At 42.9% G+C, this 21,822-nt stretch overlaps 1 protein-coding gene across 2 annotated transcripts; it reads right to left on the bottom strand.

Moving 5' to 3' along the window:
* Nucleotides 1-53: 53 nt before the first annotated feature.
* Nucleotides 54-21,817, bottom strand: LOC140075399 (uncharacterized). 2 transcript variants are annotated; one of them, XM_072121229.1, is made up of 5 exons: nt 17,599-17,691; nt 14,367-14,905; nt 10,394-10,466; nt 9,688-9,786; nt 54-628 (listed from the first exon to the last, which is right to left on the bottom strand). In XM_072121229.1, exons 1-5 carry the CDS (start codon nt 17,631-17,633, stop codon nt 166-168), a joined length of 1,209 nt encoding a protein of 402 aa, XP_071977330.1. In that variant the 5' UTR covers nt 17,634-17,691; the 3' UTR covers nt 54-165. The 2 variants fall into 2 exon arrangements, with proteins under 2 accessions (XP_071977330.1, XP_071977331.1); XM_072121230.1 differs by lacking the exon at nt 17,599-17,691 and adding an exon at nt 21,664-21,817 and having other exon boundaries at nt 55-628.
* Nucleotides 21,818-21,822: the final 5 nt, after the last annotated feature.

The following is a 21,822-nucleotide window of genomic DNA, read 5'->3' as shown; positions in this document are numbered from 1 at the left end:
ACAGATGAATAGATTTTCTCTCCAAAAAACTCACAATATGATCAAAGTTTTTTTTAACATTTTATATTTTAGCATATTACATATCGCTCTACACCTACATTAAGTAGTAATTGTAATGTTTTATAGATAGAGTAAACATTAAAGATAACGTTCCAACTTACATTATTAGCTTTCAGTTACAACAGCGCTTTTTACACATCCCTTTTTCAATTTCTCAAGTTGCTCTCTAAAACTTCCAGCCTGCACTGAATAGATGCTTGGTGCTGTGGCATCATGCCCGTTGTTTCCAACAAGTGGTGACTGGTCAGTAGCTGTGGTTTCTGGTTTATGTAGACCACCACCTGTAGAGAGGTTCTCTGATTCACAAGGTTTCAGAGGTAATTTCATTCTGTTATTAGTTTCCAGCTTGAATCTTTTCATTTCAGGATCTGCATCTTCTTCCTGACTCTCTAACACATAGCTGAATGACTTGCGACCTTTTTTGCCGGTTTGAGACTCTTCTCTATAGTTGCTCGGCCTAGACTTGTTCATCCTAGTTTTGCGATTATGGGTTCTATTTTTTCGCTTCCTTCCACCTTGATTTTCAAGTAACAATCTCTTCTGTTCTTCTTTAGAAGTGAGAATATTTCTAAAGACAGAATAACAATGTGATTTGAGTATGAATGACATAAATGTAGGCCAACCCATATGTTTCCATAAACAAGGTTGGTGAGATAATTAAACAATAAGGATAATTATCCAGTTGGTTAACAATCAGTTGTGACACATTTGGGTGGAAATATGATGAAGATTTACCAAGTCCATGTCTTTTGTGAATTGTATGCAAAATGCACATGCACCATATTCTTGTGGGCTTTTTACAGGTTTTGCTGTGCGCCCTAAATAACACCTCTACTATATTCTTTGGGTTGGGGATATCAGATTTATATAGGTTTTATTAGTTTTTTAATAGATTTTTTTAAAAGAATAAACCCATTTGTTAAAAAAAACCTTATTTGTTTTGCCATATTCTGATGCCAATAACTTTTATTTTGGGACTGTACAACATTTTGATCACATATTATTCAACTTATTCTGTGTTGTGAGATGGGCAGAAAAGTGGCGATTTGGCCACTATTTTCCATTACTGGGTTCACTGTAATAACGTTTTAATAGATTAGTAATTTTTGGACATGGCAATACCTTACATGTTTATTTATTTGTTATCAAGTGAAAGGGAGGAAATTTGAACTTTTAGGGGTTTTTTTTTTGCTGTATTTCTAAGCCTAGAGGGTCTGATCACTTATACAATATACCGTCATACTACTGTATGGCAGTATATTGTAAAATCACAGGATCTGTTAGAGACAGCCATGCAACCCTCGGCAAAAGTTCTGACTGTCATAGCAACTGGCTGACATCCTCCAATGATGTCCGGGAGGGTTGGATCCAAGATGGCAGTGCCATCATACCAAGCACTTAAGGACTTTAGACCCTTGCATAATGCAACCAAAACCCGCCCAGGGGCCGCTATACACTTGCTTAAAAGACATGTGATGTACACCGTATATGCTCAAGTATAAGTCCACCCAGTTATAAGCCAAGGTACCTAAATTTTAACACAAAAACTGGAAAATATAAAAAATATATATATAGACTTGAGTATAAGCCGAGTATAGGAAATGCATTGGTCCCAGCCTGTCCCCAGTATATAGCCTGCAGCCTTTGCCCCCTGAATATATAATCTGCAACACATGTCCCCCCCCCCAGCAGCCCCCTGTCCCTTGTATACAGCCCTTGCCCAGCCTATAAGAAAGAAGAAAAAAAAAAAAGAAGGAGTACTCACCTTCTGACGCACCCCGGGCCATCCTCTTCTGTCCTTCGATGCCCCGGCTCCCTCTCTCCGTGCGGTGCCATTGCTCGAGCTGTGACGTCAGCGGCTCGTTGACATCACAGTGTGTGAGAATGGCGGCGCACAAACTAAAACGTCAATGAGCCGCTGACGTCACAGCTCGAGCGAAAGCATTGTACAGCTCGAGAGAGGGGGCGCCTGAACATCACTGGACAGAAGAGGGAGCGTCGGAAGGCGAGTACACTTTTTTTTTAAATAGACCCGAGTATAAGCCAAGTTAGGGTTTTCCAGCACATTTTTTGTGCTGAAAAACTCGGCTTATACTCAAATATAAACGGTAATTATTGTCACACGTTGTTAAGAAGTTTATTCTTTGCTTGCATCAGATGCCTCAAGGTGTGAACATGTGGTCCTGTTTTCAGAAATTGGAACCTATGTCAAATGTAAATGTTCAAATTGCTGGATGGCTAAACCTTGTCCACCATTGCTAGAAAGTAGTAGTAACAAAACATAAAGTTTTGCACAGAGGGCTTTTGCCACCCCAACACCCAAATTATCACTTGTAACAGTAGCCAGCTCTTTGGGGTTCCTATATTCTTCATGGTTACCCTGAGTAAATGTGCCCCTCAACCCTGAAAAGTGGACCAGGCAGGTGTGGTAATAGGGTGGTGAAGTTCAAGCTTGGAAACGACCCTAGGCCTATAGTGTACTTAAAGGGGTTATCCACATTCAGCAAACCATTGATATTGCTTGTGTCAGGAAAAGCTATAAAATTTTCCAATATACTTTCTGTATCAATTCCTCGGTTTTCTAGATCTCTGCTTGTTGTCCTGCTATAGAAAGCTTCTGTGTTATCTTCCAGTTGATAGAAATCTGTCCATGGTCATGGATTCGCTGGTGCACGAGCTGTTACAATCACAGAAAGTAATCCGAGCCATGTGATAAGTAATCAGACTGGAAGCAAACATAGAGGCTTTCTATTGACTATATAGAATATATTAGAAAATTGTATAACTTTACTCTTACCGGTAATTGGATCTTCCAGGGACAGGAAACAACGTGGAACAGAAAGGGAGGTCCCTCTCCTTGGTCCCCAGTTAATATCAGAGTACCCGACTTTATAATAAAATTTGAAAGAAAAAAAAATAAAATAAAATCAAAAAGAAAGAAATTCGGGATGGGAAAACGCCATGCCGTTATGGAGGTTACAGAAAATCTAATTACAGGTAAGAATAATTTTCATCTTTTCCTAACATCTCTGACAGGCACTGACAGGAGGATAAAATAGGAGTAATCTACTCAGGGCGGGTCTACAGCTGAGAGCACCTTCCTGCCAAAATGCTAGATGTGGGTCTGAACCCACATCTAATTTATAATGACAAAAAAAGGTTTGAGGGTTTTTCCACGTAGCAGCCTTGCAGATCTGCTCTTTTGAAGCAGATGCTCTTTCTGCCCATGAGATGGAGACTGCTCTTGAGCTTTCCTTCAAGAGTGTAGCAAGTGGAAATCACAGATTTAATCCACCTGGCTATAGTGGATTTGCTAACACTGGACCCCTTATTTTCCCCTCGACACTGGATCAATAAGTGTTACTGACTTATGAAAGTGTCCTCCAAGTTAAACAGCACACATCTTATTACGTACAGACAGTGGAATTATTCTTCTTTGCTGGACCTAGAAGTAGCACAAAATGAGGGAAGAGTAATTGATTGCTGTTGATGGTATCTAGATTCAACTTTAGGAAGAAACCGCGGGATGATGAAGAAAAGAAATTTTGTCTTCAAAATATCTCTAAGTATGGTGGATTGCACGAGATAGCCTGCATTTCCCCCACTCTTCTGGTGGTGGTTATAGCTAGAAGAAATGAAGTTTTCAATTTCAGGCGTTTCAGAGAAATGTCTGATATAGGTTCAAAGGGTTCTTTTGTTAATGCTGCTAGCACCATGGATAGGTCCCAACAGGGAACAGTCGGATGCACATATGATCAAATTCTTTGAGAAGCTTTTACGAATCTCCTGATCCAAGGGTTATCTGCTAGTTTGATGTAAAAAATAAAAAAAAAGCCAATGAGAGCCAATACTTGTGCTTTAAGGGTGCTTGTGCTCAAGGTCTTTTTGTAAAAAGTCCAAAATAGTCACTATGTTAGGGGTATTTGTAGACTTTCCTAGAGGTTCGAAAAGGTATTCCATACCCACAGATACTGTACATTTTTATGTGTCTTCCTTCCGGCTTTGAAGAAGAGCCCATCACCGGTTTTGACAGGCCTTTCCTTTTTAGCATGAACCTTTCAGCATCCATGCCGTGAGTTGTAGGTGGTAAATGTCTGGATTATGTAGAGGGCCTTGGGTTAGCAGGTCTTCCACCACTGGAAGGTTTCAACAGAATGGGAAACCAGGCCCACATGGTCCAGTTTGCTGTTATAAAGATCACTTTAGCCATTGTCTGAGAAAGTTTCTGAATCATCCTTGGAATTAATGAGAAAGGGGGAAAGCATATAGAAGGCCCTGAGGCACCTCTTCGTTAGAGCATCTATTCCCTTTGGGTTGTCGTCTTTGTGCAGGGAGAAAAATGTTGACACCTGTGCATTCTGCCTTGTGGCAAGTAGGTCTATTATCGAACTTCCTCATTTCTTCATTATGAGGAAGAAAATCTCTGGAGAGGGAGCCCATACTTCCTTTTTTCTAGTTACTCTGCTGAAATAATCCACCTTGATGTTCAGCTTCCCTTTCAAGTGCACCTCGGAAAAGGAGAGGATAATTGCTTCTGCCCATTTGAATATTTGCTCTGACACCTTCTGTGGTCCACTGGTTCCTCCCTGTTTGTCCAAGTCCAAGTACGCCAAGTCCAAGTACTGATGTGGCATTGTCCGTCAGGATTTTCACAGGCTTGCACCGAAATTTTGGCAATAACACCTCCACGACTTTTTTCTAATTGCCAAGAGTTCTCGGACATTGGAAGAGGCTACAGATAGCTTCTGATTCACTGCATATAATCTTTCGGGTTTCAACGTTATTTTTTCCTCCGGCAGGAAAGACATCTGTCTCTGGTTATCCAGGAAGCACTTTTGCTGGCTGGGAATTAAACTCAAGTTTATGTTGTTTAATTTCCACCCTAGATAAAGTAAATGCTAGGTTCTGTTAAAGTTGAGATTCTGAATTTGCAGTCAGAAGAAAGTTGCTCAGGTACAGGATCACCTTTATGCCTCTCTGGTGTAAAAAGCCTGTCACTTCCGCCATTACCTTGGTGTAGATGCTCGGTGCCATGCACAATCCAAAAGCCCTTAACTGAAAGTGTTGAAGGGTGCTGTACATGTATCTTGCTAACCTGAGGAATTGTTGGTATGATTGGTGAATAGGCACATGGTAATATGCATCCATCCTCTAAGTCCACTGTGATCACAAAGATATCCTTTTGCAATAGAGTTGCTGTCTTGACCGTCTCCATCTTGAACCTTTTGTATGAAAGGTAAGAATTCAGCTTCCTCAGATTTATGATGGAACGAAAAGTTCCATTCGGTTTCCTCCGAAGGAACATGGGTGAATAAGATCCTCATTTTTCTCGAGTTAAAGGTACCCTTGTGATAACTTGTTTGCTTAAAAGTTTCTTTAGTTCTTTCAAGATTATCTGAAAATGATCCTGCGGAGGTTGGCTCTGAAATTCCAATTGGTATCCGTTTCTTATGAGATCCAATATCCATGGCAATGAAGATATCTTCGCCCAAGCTTCCACAAAATGCATTAGTCTGCCCCAGACCGGACAGCTGGTGTCACTGGGAGGAGGACTTGTTAAGTTGGTTCCTGTTGACAAAAATGTTTTTACCTCTGTTTTTGTAATGTTGGAACCTGTTAAAATGTTCTTTCTTCTTTTCTTCCGGGTGAAGCTTTCTTTGAGCCCAAAAGGATGGTCCTCTGCTGGTAGAATTTTTTCTCCTGAGGAAAACTTTTTCTTCCTTTCTGACGCCTTCTCAAGGATATCATCCAAGCTAGACCCAAACAGTCGATCACCTTTGCAAGGTATGCCTAATAATTTGTCTTTGGATTCTGTGTCCCCTAACCAGATTCGCATCCAAGTACATCGTCTTGCCGAGTTCGACAACCCGGCTGCTCTGGCTGAAAACTTCACCAAATCTGCAGATGCATCAGCCATGTAATTAGCTGCTCTTTTAAGTAGTGGCAGAGATGCCAAAATTTCCTCTCTTGGCGTGCCTGATACCAGATGTACTTCTAATTTTTCCAAACAGCAACTCATTGATCTTGATGTGCATGTTGCTGCTATTGCCGGCCTGAGCATGGCCATGGAAGTCTCCCATGTCCTTTTTAGTAATGCTTCTGATTTTCTGTCCATCGGATCCGAGTAAGCCTGCGTCTTCAAAGGGGAGTGTTTTTTTAATATACCGGCAATCGGAGCATCTACCTTCAAGATTTTGCTCCAAGTCTTAGACTCGGATTCCGCTATTGGGTATTTCCTCTTAAAGTTCTCTGTTACAGAGGTTTCCTCTTTGGATCTCTCCACTCTTTATGAATAAGAACAACTATGTTAGAGTGTATCGGGTAACTTGTGTTTTCTTTTCCCCCAGACCTCTGAACATGCGATCCTGAACGGACATGGGATCCATAGTCATTCTTACTGCCTCAATTATTTTGTCAGCGTTGTATTGTTCAATGCTTGACTCAGTGTTTCTAATATAGCATGTGTAAGGGCTTATTTTGTGAGTAACAAATTTTAGTTTTCCATGATGTTATTTATTATTCCATGCCGTGTACTGGGAAGCTGGAAAAAAAATTCCAAATGTGGAAACATTTTTTAAAACAAAGCACACGTTCTTGTGGGCTCAGTTTTTACGACTTTCACTGTGTGCTCCAAATAATATCTCAGCTTTATTCTTTGGTTCGGTAAGATCACGGTAATAGCAAATTTATATAGGTTTTATTGCGTTTTAATACATTTTTAAAAATTAAACGAATGTGTACAAAACACGCTTATGTACATGTGTACAAAAAGAAAAACATTTTTTTTGCCATCTTCTGACGCTAATAACTTTTTCATACTTTGGTGTACGGAGCTGTGTGATGTGTCATTTTATAGCGAAATGAGCCGTTTTCATTGCTATCATTTTGAGGACTGTGTGACACTTATTACATTTATGTCTTCTAAAATGGTGTAAAAAGCGTGTTTCAGACATTTGGGCGCCATTTTCCGTTATGAAGGTCACTGCCAGCAATAACTGTTTTTATATTTTGATAGATCTGACATTTTGGGACGCGGCAATGTGTTTGTGATTTTTACTGTTTATTATGTTTTCTATCAGTTCTAGGGAAAGGGGGGTGAATTTTTAATATTTTATAAATTTTTTAAACTTTTTTCCCCTTCACTATTTCTTAGACCATCTAGAGTACTTTAACTCTAGATGGACTGATCGTTCCTACAATATACTGCAATACTACTGTATCACAGAATATGGAGTTTTTGCATAGGATTCATAACAATGAGTCACTGGCTCACTGTAACGAATCTTCAGAAACCATGCTGCCATGGCAACTGATCGCCTCCCCCGATGACGTTCGGGGGGAGCGACGATCTCAAGAAAAATGGCGGTGCCCAGGCGCCATGTTTTTAGTGCCGCCGGCGTCTTTGCCGATCAACACTAAGCAAGCACCATCGCTATAAAGAAGACCATGTCTTTAAGAATTGGCCCCTTAATGGGCTATGCATTCTATAAGGAAAAGATCACCCCAAATTCCAGCCCCAAGCCGACCATGGTCATAAGCACTATCTGAGGTATGTCCATACCTGGGCAGGGGCATCGAAGTGTTCCACAGATCCACAAGGTTCTGACTCCATGGCGCCCATAAAGCTAAAGATATTAGCACTCACTCGGCATCCTGAAGTTACTTAAATTTAAAATTTGTCGCCAAACTTGCTAAGCTCTGACCCCTCTCTTCGACACTGATTGGTCCATTGTGTCATATGATGGACAGGAAGCCGGAAGTAAAGCGGAGAGGAAGCTGCCTGCCATCCTCTATATCTGCGCAAGCCGCACGCGCGACAAACCCTACCAGGGAACCCGGAGGCACCTGGTCTTCCCCAGCTTGCTCTCCAGGAGAGCCTTACAGCTAGGAGACTAGCTGCACAGCCCTCCGGATGCCACAGCATCTTCGGAGCAGCATTCCACATATCCTGAGGGACTGGAAACAACTGGGGAACGAGGGGATGGACCTCCCTTTTATTCTGTTCCACGTAGTTTCCTGTCCCTAGGGAATCCCTCCTGTCAGTGCCGTTGTGGAGGTGCTAGGAAAAATATCAATTATTTGCTGAAAGTCGACAACCCCTTTAATCCACCATTGATGCAGACATACTTTCTCTCCTTGCAGAAGAGCATATACTCTTTTGAACAAGTAGCCATTGTTGTTTAATGCATGATGCAAAATTATTTAACCATTTAACACTTTGCGTCCGATATATATGACGCAGAGCTGATGCCAGCTCAGTTCGAGATCAGAACAAAGCCAGCATCGGGATACACTGGATGTCAGCTGTAGCCAGTAGCACCCATGGTTTGAGTGGTCTCCGATCATGGCATTTAACTCGCCTGCCAGGGCTCTCTAACCCGAGGATCGCCCATCATCCTAAATCATGACATCTTAAATCAAAAATCTTAAAGTCACCTTTCAGTATAAGGACTTTTAAATCCTTCTCGTTGTGGCCTGGTCTAGAAAAGGGTTTCCCCACAGATGTATCCATCCCCTCGCTTATGATGTGTCGAGAATTCATCCTGCTCTGTAGTTTTTGTTGAGTCTCCCGAATGTATATATTATTTTTGTGACACCTCATGCACAGTATCATGTACACAACATTGGAGGATATACAGGATAATGTGCCCAGGATTTAATACTCCTGTTGTGTATTGGGGATGTGGACTGTGCTTGATGATAGAACATGGGCACAAGTTTTGCATCTTTTGTTGTTGCAGGGAATGGGGATGGATACACCTTAAGGAAAAACACTTCTCTGGACCAGGCCACAGCGAGAAAGGTCCTAATACTGAGAGGTGACTTTAAGGATAGCAGAGAAAGGAAAACATCCCCTGGGAGTGGCTATAGAGGAGCAGTTCTCTTCTCCACCATTGGGAAACCGCTCCTCCATGTGACCTTTTCAAATATATGAAAACACCCAGCACTTGACTTCGCGGTGCACATGAAGTCACTATATAAATATCTTTTTTTCTGCAAAACCTATTTTTTTTTTAATACAAAAACTCTTTGGCAGTGTATGTACTATGCTCTGTGGGGACTAGGGGAGTGCTAAAAATGGGTCTCCTGGTGACAGGTTCCCTTTAAAAGGGTTAAAAAGTAGGATCATAAGGCACCAAATGTTTGTTTTGCTTCCTTATTTCCCAACAAAAGAAGTTGTTTAACACAGTGACTAGTCCTTACAATCTAGGCTTATACTGTGGTTTCCTCTCCCGTTTCTGCTCCAGGTTTTTTTCTGTGAATAGACCTGAGTCTTTTCCTTGCCCTGATCTGTATATGTCATTACAGCAGTAACGCTGGGAAGGGACTTCCGCTTGAGATCCTGACTGCCTGGGCTGTTTGTGCTAATGCATGTGAAAGCACACAGCATTATGGGAAGCTAGGGAATCTGCTAAGGCCTCAGGGCCCTTAGCTGATGTCACAACCGGAAAGTGCTCAATTCAGAAGAAACTCAAGAGGATTTTACAAGTAGGGCTTATAGACATATCAGGCTGGATCTCGGGCTAGGAAAAAGCCAGCAGCATGATCTAGTTATCATTGTAATTGCCAGAGGCTCTATTCATCAGAGCAATGTAAAACAGTTATACATTTGTACAATCTCTTTACCTCTTCAAAAATAAGTGTAGTCGGCAGCATGTCCTTGTAGCTGGAAAGGATCTTGAAATCTGCATGTTTCTTAAACTCTCCAAAACATTTTGTAAACTTCTAAAATTAAATTTTTAAAAATCGTTACCATAAACAAAACATAGGGCACACACAGGTACCTCCACTTGTACTGAGAATTGAGAGCACTTCCCGCTCTAGCAGTCCAGTTATTACATGAACAACCATTCGTACAGCAGTGGCTTTATCCTAAAAGCCAGAATGGGAACAATTTACTGCCACATCGAGCTGAATGTATCCTAATACTCAGAATGGCCGGAAACAAGCAGAATGGTGAGCCACTGCCCCTATGGTCTATTCCACTGGACAATAATCTATAGGACTGTAGGACATCTAAGATCACTTGCTGCAGACTGTAGAAATGGTAGGCGGAGAATAGAGGCTACTGGGGCGTGGAGTAGCCACGACGTGTAGCCTCATGTCCATCTACTCCACGACCCAGTAGCCACTTAAAAAAATGTACATACCCACTTATTAAAGTTTAATAAAAGATAGCTGGGAGGGGAGGATTAGCCCAAAAAAGGGCTACCCTCACGTCCCATTCATCCACCTACCACCCAATCTACCTTTATAGGTAGAATGGTGGTGGTAGGTTACCTTTAAACAAATCACAAAATTATATTGAAAACACATTTTTTTGTTATTTCACCTTTTTTTTTTGGATCCTCTTGCTGTAATATGATTTACAAATATCCAGGATTTACTACACCAGGCCCTTGGGTCTAAAATACACAAATGACGTCAAGTTTAAAGAGGACCTTTCACTACTTCACTTATATGGAGATTATATACCATTCTGTAGGGGCTGCTACATAGATTCAGGGGCACTTTGAATTTTCCTTCTAGCCCCCCACGGTTGTGGAGTTATTAGTCTCAAGGTCTGACCATTATAATCTGTGTTTGGTCAGAGAGGAGGAGCTGGGCCGGGGTTCTGATCTTTTCTCATACTGGGGCAAATTTACTTACCTGGTCCTGTCACGATCCCCGATTCAGACGATCCGACGAAGATGAAGTCCTGCATCCGTCGCTTCCCCGCTGAGGTCCACTGGAGTTCACTTTCTTCTTCCCAGTGCTTGTAAGTGAGCGTCTTGCAACACAATTCGAAATGTTAAATCCCGCGCGTAGTGCGAATCCGTTGGGTTGTCCGACGGCCCGCCCCCCAATCTGTATCAAGTGCAAGCCGCGGCGGTGCGCCAAAATCAGATAGCGTGTGCTAAAATCCCCTGTTAAATACAGCGCAAAACAGAAATCGTTGGGACACCCGCGAACCCTTAGTAAATGAGTCCCATTCTCAGTGGTGAGATGTAATTTCTGTGGAAGTGTAAATGCGCCGTAAATGCAAGCGGCGTTTACATAAGCAAAAACACAAGTCAAACTCGACATAAACGCAAATGCTATGCAAGCATAAATGTGATGCAAATGCAAATACCCCACGAGCTTAAACACACCGCAAATTCAACATAAATGGAAAACCTGCATATGAGTAAATGCACCCCTAACACTGCATACACGTAAAAGCGCCACAAATGGTGCATACACATAAATGCAAACATAAACATGAGGCAAATGGCACATAGGTGGAAGTGTGCCGCAAATGCAGCGTAGCGCAACCGTGACACAAATGCAGTGTAAGCGTAACCGTGACACAAATGCAGTGTAAGCGTAACCGTGACGCAAACGATGTGTAAGAATAACCATAATGCAAGCGCTCTGTAAGCGGAACTTAAATGCAGCATAAGTGTAAACATGTCATAATTGCCACGGAAAAGTGATGCAAGCGCTTTGTTAGCGTAAGAGTGACGCAAACTCAGCATAAGCACAAACGTGAGGGAAACGTTGCGTAAGCATAAACATGACGCAAACGCGGAATAAGCTTAGACGTGCTGCATAAGTGTAACCGTGTAACACACGGCGCTTAACATGCCGCAAGCGCCGCGCAAGTATAACCATGCCGCAAACACTGCACAAGCGTAACCGTGATGCGAATGCAGCATAAGCGTAACCATGGCGCAAACGCTCGCAAGTGTAACCGTGACGCAAACACTCAGCAAGCATAACCGTGACACAATCGGCGCACAAGTGTAACACAAACGTTGCATAACTATGGCGCAAATGCTGCGTAAATGCAACCGCAAGCAAAACTGCCAATACATTTTGATTATGTAAACACAATGTCAACAGAATATTAGCAAAATGTGTGTAAACACAGCCATTAGATGAAAAACTCAAAGCTCAATATTCATAATAGCTTCTGACATTGCCTGCCACTGATTGGACAGTATGAGAGACTATTATCTTAACACACGCCTCCAGCCCCTCCTCTCTGACCAAACACTGATTACAATGGTCAGAAACTGGGAATGATATCTCCGCAACCGCATGGGCTAGAAGGAAAAGTGGCCCTGAATCTGTGTAGCAGTACATACATCTGTAAGCAAGTCATAAAACAGTAAGTGCATTCAGAATATTGGTAGGCACCGACTCAAAGGGAACCTGTCAACAGTTTTTACCCCACTAAAATACTAGTCCCCTCAAGTAGGGCATGAAATGTCTTGTCCAAATTCCCTCTTATGTGAAATTCTACATGTTTACATATATAACAAAAATCTCCCCCTAAGTCAGGTAAATATGAGACGAGTCAAGATTAGAGGTTGCACGGTTATTGTCACTTCAAAACCCCATGTCTTTGGTTCTGTTATACCTTATAGTTCTGTGAGCTACAGAACTGGACATACAGGCAGTTACACAATAGGAAGGAAATGGATCTTTATTTGCAGCTCCCATTCTGTGGCTCACAAAATCATAAGCTGGATGTGACCTGAAAAAGGAGATTTTTCTTCTTCATGTTTCTTCATTGTATTACAGAACAAAAAATATGGGCTTCTGAAGTGAAACTACCCCAGCAAGCATTAAATTTGACTCATCTCATGTAAAAATTAAGAAGAGTCATATTTGCCTGCCTTGGGGGGAGATTTTATTTTTTTTTTTATAGCTAAATAGGCAAGACATCACATAAAAGAAGAAAGACTATAAAAGACATGTCATACCCTTCCTGAGGGAGCTAGTAGTTTAGTGGGGTAAAACCTGGTGACACCGGACTTATAAACGCCTCCTTGTTAGACAATTTTGCCCATTGTGACCTCTGGTAAAGCTGTCTGGGTGCCTGTAATTTACGGAATTTTATTTTACTTTTATTTACCTTGGGCAAAAGTTATCACAGGTGTCTGCAATGGAGCTTTATTGTTACTCCTTGTTCTCTTGACAATCCAAAAATTTTCAAAATCCAATTGTCACAGGGACAAAAAAATATATATGGCTGGAGACACAATTACAAATATTCCTCTTCTGAATACAAATTCGACTTAAGAACCAACTCGACAGAAACTATCTTGTTTTTAACCCAGAGACTGCATGTATATTTTGGATATGTGACACATTGGTCATTGAAGGGATAGTGTCGCCACCTTAGGTAGTGACAATATGCTGAATTTAGAGCCATGTCTTATAGGTCCATTGTGCACATTATCTACAGTTTATTCGCTTCGGCACAGCGCACAGTGCTTAAAGGGAACCTACCACCACAAATCTATCTATAAAGGTAGATTGGGTGGTAGGTGGATCAATGGGACGTGAGGATAGCCCTTTTAAGGGCTAATCCTCACGTCCCCACACTTTTTTGATAACTTTTATTATCCCTATATTCAAATTTACTTATGCGGCTACTGGGGCGTGGAGTAGCCGCATCTGAGGTTACACGAGGCGGCTACTCCACGCCCCGGTAGCCACTTTACCCCTCCTACTCACCCATCTTCGGCGCGCAGCTCCGCGTAGCTGCGCGCCCTCGTCCGGCGATCCTGCCGTCTGCGCATGCCTTTATAGGTAGATTTGTGGTGGTAGGTGCCCTTTAAGGAAACCTTGTGGTTCCCCCCAGAACCTTATATTGAGGCCCATTTAAGGCTAGGCACCAAACGGTCTTTTATACTATGTCCACATTCAGAACCAATATTTTTATTGTCGCAATGCCATGGCAAAAATGTATGACTACAGGTAGTCCCTGGGTTACAAAGAGGATAGGTTCTATAGGTTTGTTCTGAAGTTGAATTTGTATGCAAGTTGGCATTGGTATATTTTTTTAAGTGCAACTTTAGACAAATATTTTTTGGTCCCTGTGACAGTTAGATTATAAAAATTTGGGGTTAATCATAATTGCAGAGACCTTAAAGTTAATCAATGCAGCCAGGGACTAAACTTTTTAGCATCCAGAGATCTTCACCAGAGGTCAGTGAGGTCTTTTACTTCTTACGCCCCCCCCCTTCATCAACATAGCCTGTAAGCTCTTGTGAGCAGGGACCTCACTCCAACTGTTTCATATGACGCTTTGTAATGTAGTATTTTATTTGTACATGTCCCCTATGATTTGTAAAGCGCTATGGAATGGCGCTATATAAAGATTATTATTATTGGTGTAGCCAAGAATTAGGCAAATTTAACATGCCCATTGTTTTGTTATACACAATTTAAACACAAGAAGACTGTGGCAGGTACGACATAGCTGTAAGTCCATAGGGTTCAAATATGTATGGTCAGCTGTAGACAAACAAAATGAACTCATTCAGACCAACCTGTATTATGTGGATCTTCAATGATGTCGGGTTGCTTCCATTTTCTCACTTTCTTGTAAAGAATTTTGCAGTCTTTGCACAAACGTTGGACATCGCTCATTTTGGATTCACCAGATTGATAGCCATCAGTGGCCTCACAGGTATACTGAGAAATGGAGCACTCGGACTCATGGTCATCCCGACCGAGTGACTGTGCACATGTCATGTTGTTGCTACGGAGTCCAGAATATACCAAGCTACTTTCTTGATGCAGCTCTTCTTTTACAAGCAGAATATCTTCACTTTCACATATAGATGTGGCGATCTGTTCACTCGCGGTGGCTCCAATCACTGTGCCCTCTCTCTTTAGACTATAGGTGAGCTTGGCAGAGGGCTGACTGCCCATTATTATGGTTTCTGACACAATCTGGATTGAGGCTACTGAAGTTCTCTTGAAGATTTCATATTCTACAGGCCTGTAAGATCTTTCTTGGATACTCACATTTTGTAGTGGCTGCTTGAGTGGCTGCTTTACCTGTTTCTGTATTAATGACTGATACCTAAACAATAATAAGTAAAAAAAATAAAAATCACTTCTCTGCAGAGATATATTCATTAATTGTTACAGGGGACATATAGATCTCACAATAAACATATTGGGGAAAGGTGATATACTGTATATGTATATATCTATTTTCTGAAATAAAAATGAGAAACAGTACAATACCCGGGTCCTGTCATTTTGGATATTGGGGAGAAAAAAAAACAAACAAACAGTGTACACGGAATTACAATTATTTCAACTTTTGTATGGCAACTTTCGGAGTTAATGTCTGATCCGGCACAGCAGGAACCAAAGTCATTGCGTAATATCACATATATGGTAATTTCACATTTGTCACCCCCTTCACCTCTGGACACAAGTTCTCTTAATTGTTTAATGTTATTGAGTTAACCTCGACTTATCGATAAGCATATACTGGCAGACAGGCCGCCTTATTTTGTATGCACAGAATATGTTGCATCCAGCAGGAAGCATAGAGGGGAAAGAGCAGGCAGGCTGCATTTTTCCATCCTGCTCCCTCCTGCTGAGGGAGTATTTCTAGCCGAGGAGCAGTATGATATTTTAATAAATACAAATACTCCATAGGTATATACATCATAACTGTCCTGTGTTTCAGTGCTTATTTAGGCAATTGTAAAAATAGTGCATCATACATTAAACTTTTTTCCACCTGTGCATTTTGCCATCTTCTCCCGCTTCATTGTACGGAGCTGTGGGAGGTGTCATTTGCCAGAGGCATTTACAAGGTGAACACCCAAGATCAGTGACAGCAAACGTCCACCTTGTATAGAGAGGGCTCAGTTCGTGAGCCCTCTCCGTACACTCACAGCCGGCATGTGATGTAATGTTAGTAAGGGGTTAAAGGAAATCTACCATCGAAATCAAGCATGATAAACTGCTTACCATACCAGGCAGTGGCTGACGCCGCAGACCCCCACCAGCCCAGGCAGTGGCTGACGCCGCAGACCCCCACCAGCCCAGGCAGTGGCTGACGCCGCAGACCCCCAACAGCCCAGGCAGTGGCTGACGCCGCAGACCCCCAACAGCCCAGGCAGTGGCTGACGCCGCAGACCCCCAACAGCCCAGGCAGTGGCTGACGCCGCAGACCCCCAACAGCCCAGGCAGTGGCTGACGCCGCAGACCCCCAACAGCCCAGGCAGTGGCTGACGCCGCAGACCCCCAACAGCCCAGGCAGTGGCTGACGCCGCAGACCCCCAACAGCCCAGGCAGTGGCTGACGCCGCAGACCCCCAACAGCCCAGGCAGTGGCTGACGCCGCAGACCCCCAACAGCCCAGGCAGTGGCTGACGCCGCAGACCCCCAACAGCACAGGCAGTGGCTGACGCCGCAGACCCCCAACAGCACAGGCAGTGGCTGACGCCGCAGACCCCCAACAGCACAGGCAGTGGCTGACGCCGCAGACCCCCAACAGCCCAGGCAGTGGCTGACGCCGCAGACCCCCACCAGACCAGGCAGTGGCTGATGCCAGAGACCCCCACCAGTCCAGGCAGTGGCTGACAGCACATGCTGGGTTCCATTTTTTCATGTGATTCCATTTTTTTTGTTTTTAACTTAGGGTTATCTCTTTCCATTTTTATTCTTTACCTTTTAATTGGGGAACCAAATATCAATCAATCCTCCTTGCCTACAAAACCCTTCTGGTCCAGGAATCCCAGTGATGACATTAGTGACATCACCAGATCCCCCCCCCCATTGGTGGGCAAGGCTTTGTGAAAGGGCACTGATTGTATAGGTTCCCCGTCACTCGTAGCCTGATTCTACTGATGTAACTGTGCCTTATGGACAATCAGCAGCAGCGCTAGAGGTCATGTGACTGGAGCATCAGCAGCCTGAAAAGAATTACTGGGTTCCTGTTACATTACCTTCCACAGGGGCTGCAAATTACAGCAGTAAACGAACATGAAGAGGCTGAAAGCATGGACAGGACTGACGAGATTTATTATGAGCTAATTTATTCGCATGATGCTTTTTTGAAGGAGTAATATTGCTTGTACAAGCCTTGTAGAGGCGTTTATGCGACCTCTGTCCCCATTTATGTAACTCTCCAAATAAGAAACGTTACATCACTGGGGAAACACCCTGAACATCGGCAGCAGCTAACCACTGGAACTGTCCGGAATGTGACCTCTGTATCCATACAATACTGAATTCCAATGTGATGTGACCGAAACCTAGAACCAAATGTGGGACTGGATCACAGAAGATAAAGAGGGAAAAATTCTAAGAAAACCGTCACAGGATTCTTAGCATTTCATTTTCAAAGCATTTTCACCATGGCAGTTAACACAATTTGCTATAGGCATTGGCATCGTTTTCTAGGCATGCTTGGTACAGATAATTGTCTGGTCTGTAGTAGATGTACTGATGGTGTTTTCTATAGGAAGTTATGTTCTATTATAATCCTGTCTGTAATATAAATGAGAAAAAGCTTACTGAATAAAAAACTATTAAAAGACTAAAGCACTGATTTGCATAGTTTTCTACTTTATTTGCGCAATAGAGTAGAACCGGTGCGAGTGGAGAAAAGGCAGTGGCATAAGGCTCCACCGCATTTAGTAATTTCCCGCCAGTCTTTATTCAGGGAAGAACTCCCTGGAGTAAGAGGGCATCAACAATGTTCTTGATAAATGCTCTCCAATGTCTGTAAGAAAGCTGGAGATGTGCTTGCCAGTTTACGGCATTGAATGGAGATGCACGACGCATTCTAGACTTGTTGTTTTATCATGTACCTAGATGGGACCTTGCTTTTTGTGACTCCGGGGGTCCTAGCGATCACACTTATCACCTATCCTTTGGTTAGAAGACAAGAGTTAAACATGGCACAAGCCTATATGCCCGGTGACCCCATGAATATATAGTAATTAGTCAAAGAAATCCCCTACCCCCTGTCTTCTAGATACTAGAAGTGCCCTAATTGCTGTCTTCTAGATACCGTATATACTCAAGTATAAGTATATTACCACAAAAAAAGGGATTACGTATTGGCTCGAGTATAAGCCGAATTAACACATTAAAAGCAGAATCCTAGTAACAGCTTCTATGTAGGTTTACTACACCACTTTAAGCCACAGTTCATTTTGGTTAGATGTTAGCCGTCCCGTGACTTAATAGCATGTCAGGGGTCGGCTGCGGGTGCATGGAGAGGGCTCACGGGATGAGCCCTCTCCATAGCCGGTAAGTCATATCACAGCAAAGACTTACCGGTAACACCCGCGATCAGTACTAGCACAGCCTTCTGAAGACCCGAGGCTGTCTGGATTGTGCATATTGCACATTGTAATGAATGAGGATGAAAATCCCCATATTTAGGATCAATCAGACAACCTAGAGTTAAAGTACCCTAGGGAGTCTGAAAAACCCTAGGGAGTCTGAAAAATAGTAAAAGTAAAAATAAAAAAATTTTTAAAAAAAGCTAAAAAAAACCCCCCCTAAAAATTCAAATCACCCCCCTTTCCTTAGAACAGATATAAATATAAATAAACAGTAAAAATCATAAACACATCAAGTATCGCCGCGTCCGAAAATGGCTGATCTATAAAAATATAATAACTGCGTTTAAAAGGAAAATAGCGCCCAAATTTGCCATTTGCCACTTTTTTTTTCCATTATGAAAATTATAAAAAATTCATTAAAAACAGATCAGAAGGTTGTACAGCCCTAAAATGCTAGCATGGAAAACTTCATCAGAAGTCTCAAAAAATGACACCACCCACAGCTCCGTACACCAAAATATGAAAAAGTTATTAGCGCCATAAGATGGCAAAATCTGTAAAAAAAAACCTGTAATAAAAATCTGTAATAAAACCTATAGAAATTTGGTATCCCCGTAATCGTAACGACCCAAAGAATAAAGTAGACATGTAGACAGCCGTAAAGTCCAAGCCCACAAGAAAAACGGTGCAAACGCGATTTTTCACCGATTTCACTGTACTGCTTCCCAGTACACGGCATGGAAGAAAAATTACCATCACTATGAAGTGCAGTTTGTTACACAGAAAACAAGCCGCCACACAGCTCTTTATGTGTAAAAAAAAAAGTTATAGATTTTTGATGGTGGGGAGTGAAAAAAAGGGTTAATGTGCAGATGTAACAGTCCTTGTATGCACACATGCTAGGAGCACAGACAGACAGACTGAGTGTCAGGACTACACTTGTTCTACTTGAGCAGTCATCTAATTGTTACAAGATTTGTATAAGGCCCCTTCCACACTTGCGTTGCAGATCACGTCAGAGTTTGATCAGGGTGCGATCAGGGTTTGGCCAGTGAAAAACTGACATTTTTCATCAGAGTTCAATAAGTTTTCAGCCAGAGTTTGTTCAGTGTCTCAGTTTTTCACGCGCACTTGCATTGCACTTGCGTGTGTCTCAGAGTGCGATGCGTTTTTGATGCATCTCCATAGACTTGTATGGTGAGTTTTTCACCCGCGTGACTTGCAAAGTAGAGCATGCCGAGATTTAAACACGCGTGTGTGCATGACAAAAAAAAGCAAGTCTGAAAAAGCCCATTGATTACAATGGGTCAGAGTGCAATGCAAGTATGAGCCGAGTAGGGCTTTATCAGAAGATAAGGGTGATGCGACACACGGCGTTTAGAACCAGTTTTTGGTCTGTTTTTAAGCAGTCCGTTAAAAAAAGCGTGCGTTTTTGACCAGTTTTAATTGAGATAATTGGTAAAACCTGTCAAAAACGGCTGAGCTTTCAAAAAACTCATGCGTTTTTTAAAGGTCTGCTTAAAGACGGACCAAAAAGGGGTTCAAACCGCCATGTAAGGCATCAACCTAAGGCTGGTGCCACACGTAGCGCTTTGTCTGCGCTTGCAAACGCAGACAAAGCTGCGCCCACCGGGCAGGGCCTCGGCCCGATCGCATTGGCGTTTCTATGGAAACACCTGCGGAACGAGCCGCCTGTGTTTTGCGTTAGTGTTTAGCGCTACCAGCCTAAGTTGTGCTGAAAAACTCGGCTAAGGGTGATGACACACATGGCGTTTTTAGGCCGTTTTTAGTTAGTAAGTTTTCAGATTGTAAAAAACGTTTTTGACCAGTTTGAATTAAGAGAATAGGTCAAACCTGTCAAAAACGCATGCATTTTTTACAATCTGAAACGAAAAATGGCCCAAAAACGTCATGTGTGTCACCACCCTAAGGCCCCTTCCACACTAGCGAGTGTGATGCGATGAACTCGCATCACACTCGCAACGCAAGCTGCCGGGAACGCATGGCCCGAACGCTGCACCGCGGGAGTGAACTCAGCATGTCAGTTCACTCCCGCGGTGCAGCGTTCGGGCCGTGCGTTCCCGGCAGCTTGCGTTGCGAGTGTGATGCGAGTTCATCGCATCACACTCGCTAGTGTGGAAGGGGCCTCATACTCAATATATACTGTAACATAAGTGCCCTAATTGCAGTTTTCCAGCTGCAGGCTCCCATTTCATTATAGAGCTACAACCTCTCACCTCCTCTGTATACTGGATCTTGTACCTGGAAGGAACTAGTGACTACAGTAGGACGGGGTCTCTTATGTACCACACACAGACATGATAATATACATAGTAGTAGATAATGGCAGCGCTCCCTGAGAGGTGTCCACACACCTGGATATTCCGGTAAAGTATTGCATAGCGCAAGAGCATAGTAACGTCTGGTAATATTTATAATGCTATAGATATATAATCTCATTAGCTCAGTGCACATCTACAATAACGCAGAATTACAGCTGCAGGTTGTGGACGCGTTTTGCTACAATTTCTGCTAATCTGCTAGTCCACTCACCCTCAACACAGAACGTATATATACACATTGGGGGGGATTTATCATTGAGTTTCTGAGGTAAAAATGGTCTAGTTGCCCATGGAAACCAATGAGAGCTCAGCTTTAATTTTATAAACAGCTGTGGGAAAATAAAAGCGGAGGTCTGATTAGTCTGCTCTAAAAGACTTATGAGGTCATTATGACAGCCATGGTGTCTGAATCTATAGATCATACTGCATCACGTGTATGCACATCTGTATGTAGCTACTATACAGCGCATCTACCATCAGATTGACTGAATGTAGACCATTAAAGGGGTTTTCCAACAAAAATAAGTTAGGCCCTATCCACGGTGCTGAGACCCCCGCAGAACATGAAAACACGGACCCCTCGCCACTCCTCAGACTAATGGAGCAGACAGCCATGCATGACCGTTCTGCTCAATTAATCTCTATAGAGCAAACGGAAATTGCCAAGTGCTGCATTTACCAATATCCATCAGCTCCATAGAGATTAATGGAGCAGAATGGTCATGCGCGGCCGCCTGCTCCATTACTCTGAGGAGTGGCGAGGGGTCCAAAATAAGGTATGGATCATAATCATGAGAACACACAATGGAGATGCGCTACTTCTCATTTATACAAAGACTGCATCTGAAAAACTGCAGGTGAGAACACACACCCAGGCTGCTTGCATACATTATGTGGGTGGAGCAGAGAGGCGCTCAGCTGACCTAGCCTGAGCGCCTCTGGCTAATCTGTAGATTTTTAAACACTCTATTTCTTGATATAATAAGATCAGTTCTGAAACCTTTAATACAGAACCAGCATGTGAGTGCGACAAATCAATTAGTCAATCGGGCATGTGATGTGGTCAGTGTGTGATGTGTATGGCAGTGCCCACATCAGGACAGTGCCAAGTACCAAAGAGGACTTCAGTACCGGGCGTATAGTACAAGCTTTCTGGAGCTCCCCTATACATATACATACAGCTCTTCGAACTTGTCATTCCTATACATTGCGGCTGCTCAGACGGGCGCGACTCTACACCAACAACAGCTGAACCGCAGGCAAACCCTAGAACTAGTGCAGGCGGGAGAAGAAACCTGCTGCGTCAGGTCCCTCCCCTGCTCGCCCACCATTGGCTGC

Source organism: Engystomops pustulosus, chromosome 8, assembly GCF_040894005.1.
Source record: "Engystomops pustulosus chromosome 8, aEngPut4.maternal, whole genome shotgun sequence".
Taxonomy (NCBI): Eukaryota; Metazoa; Chordata; class Amphibia; order Anura; family Leptodactylidae; genus Engystomops; species Engystomops pustulosus.
This window is presented reverse-complemented; position numbering and strand designations above follow the sequence as displayed.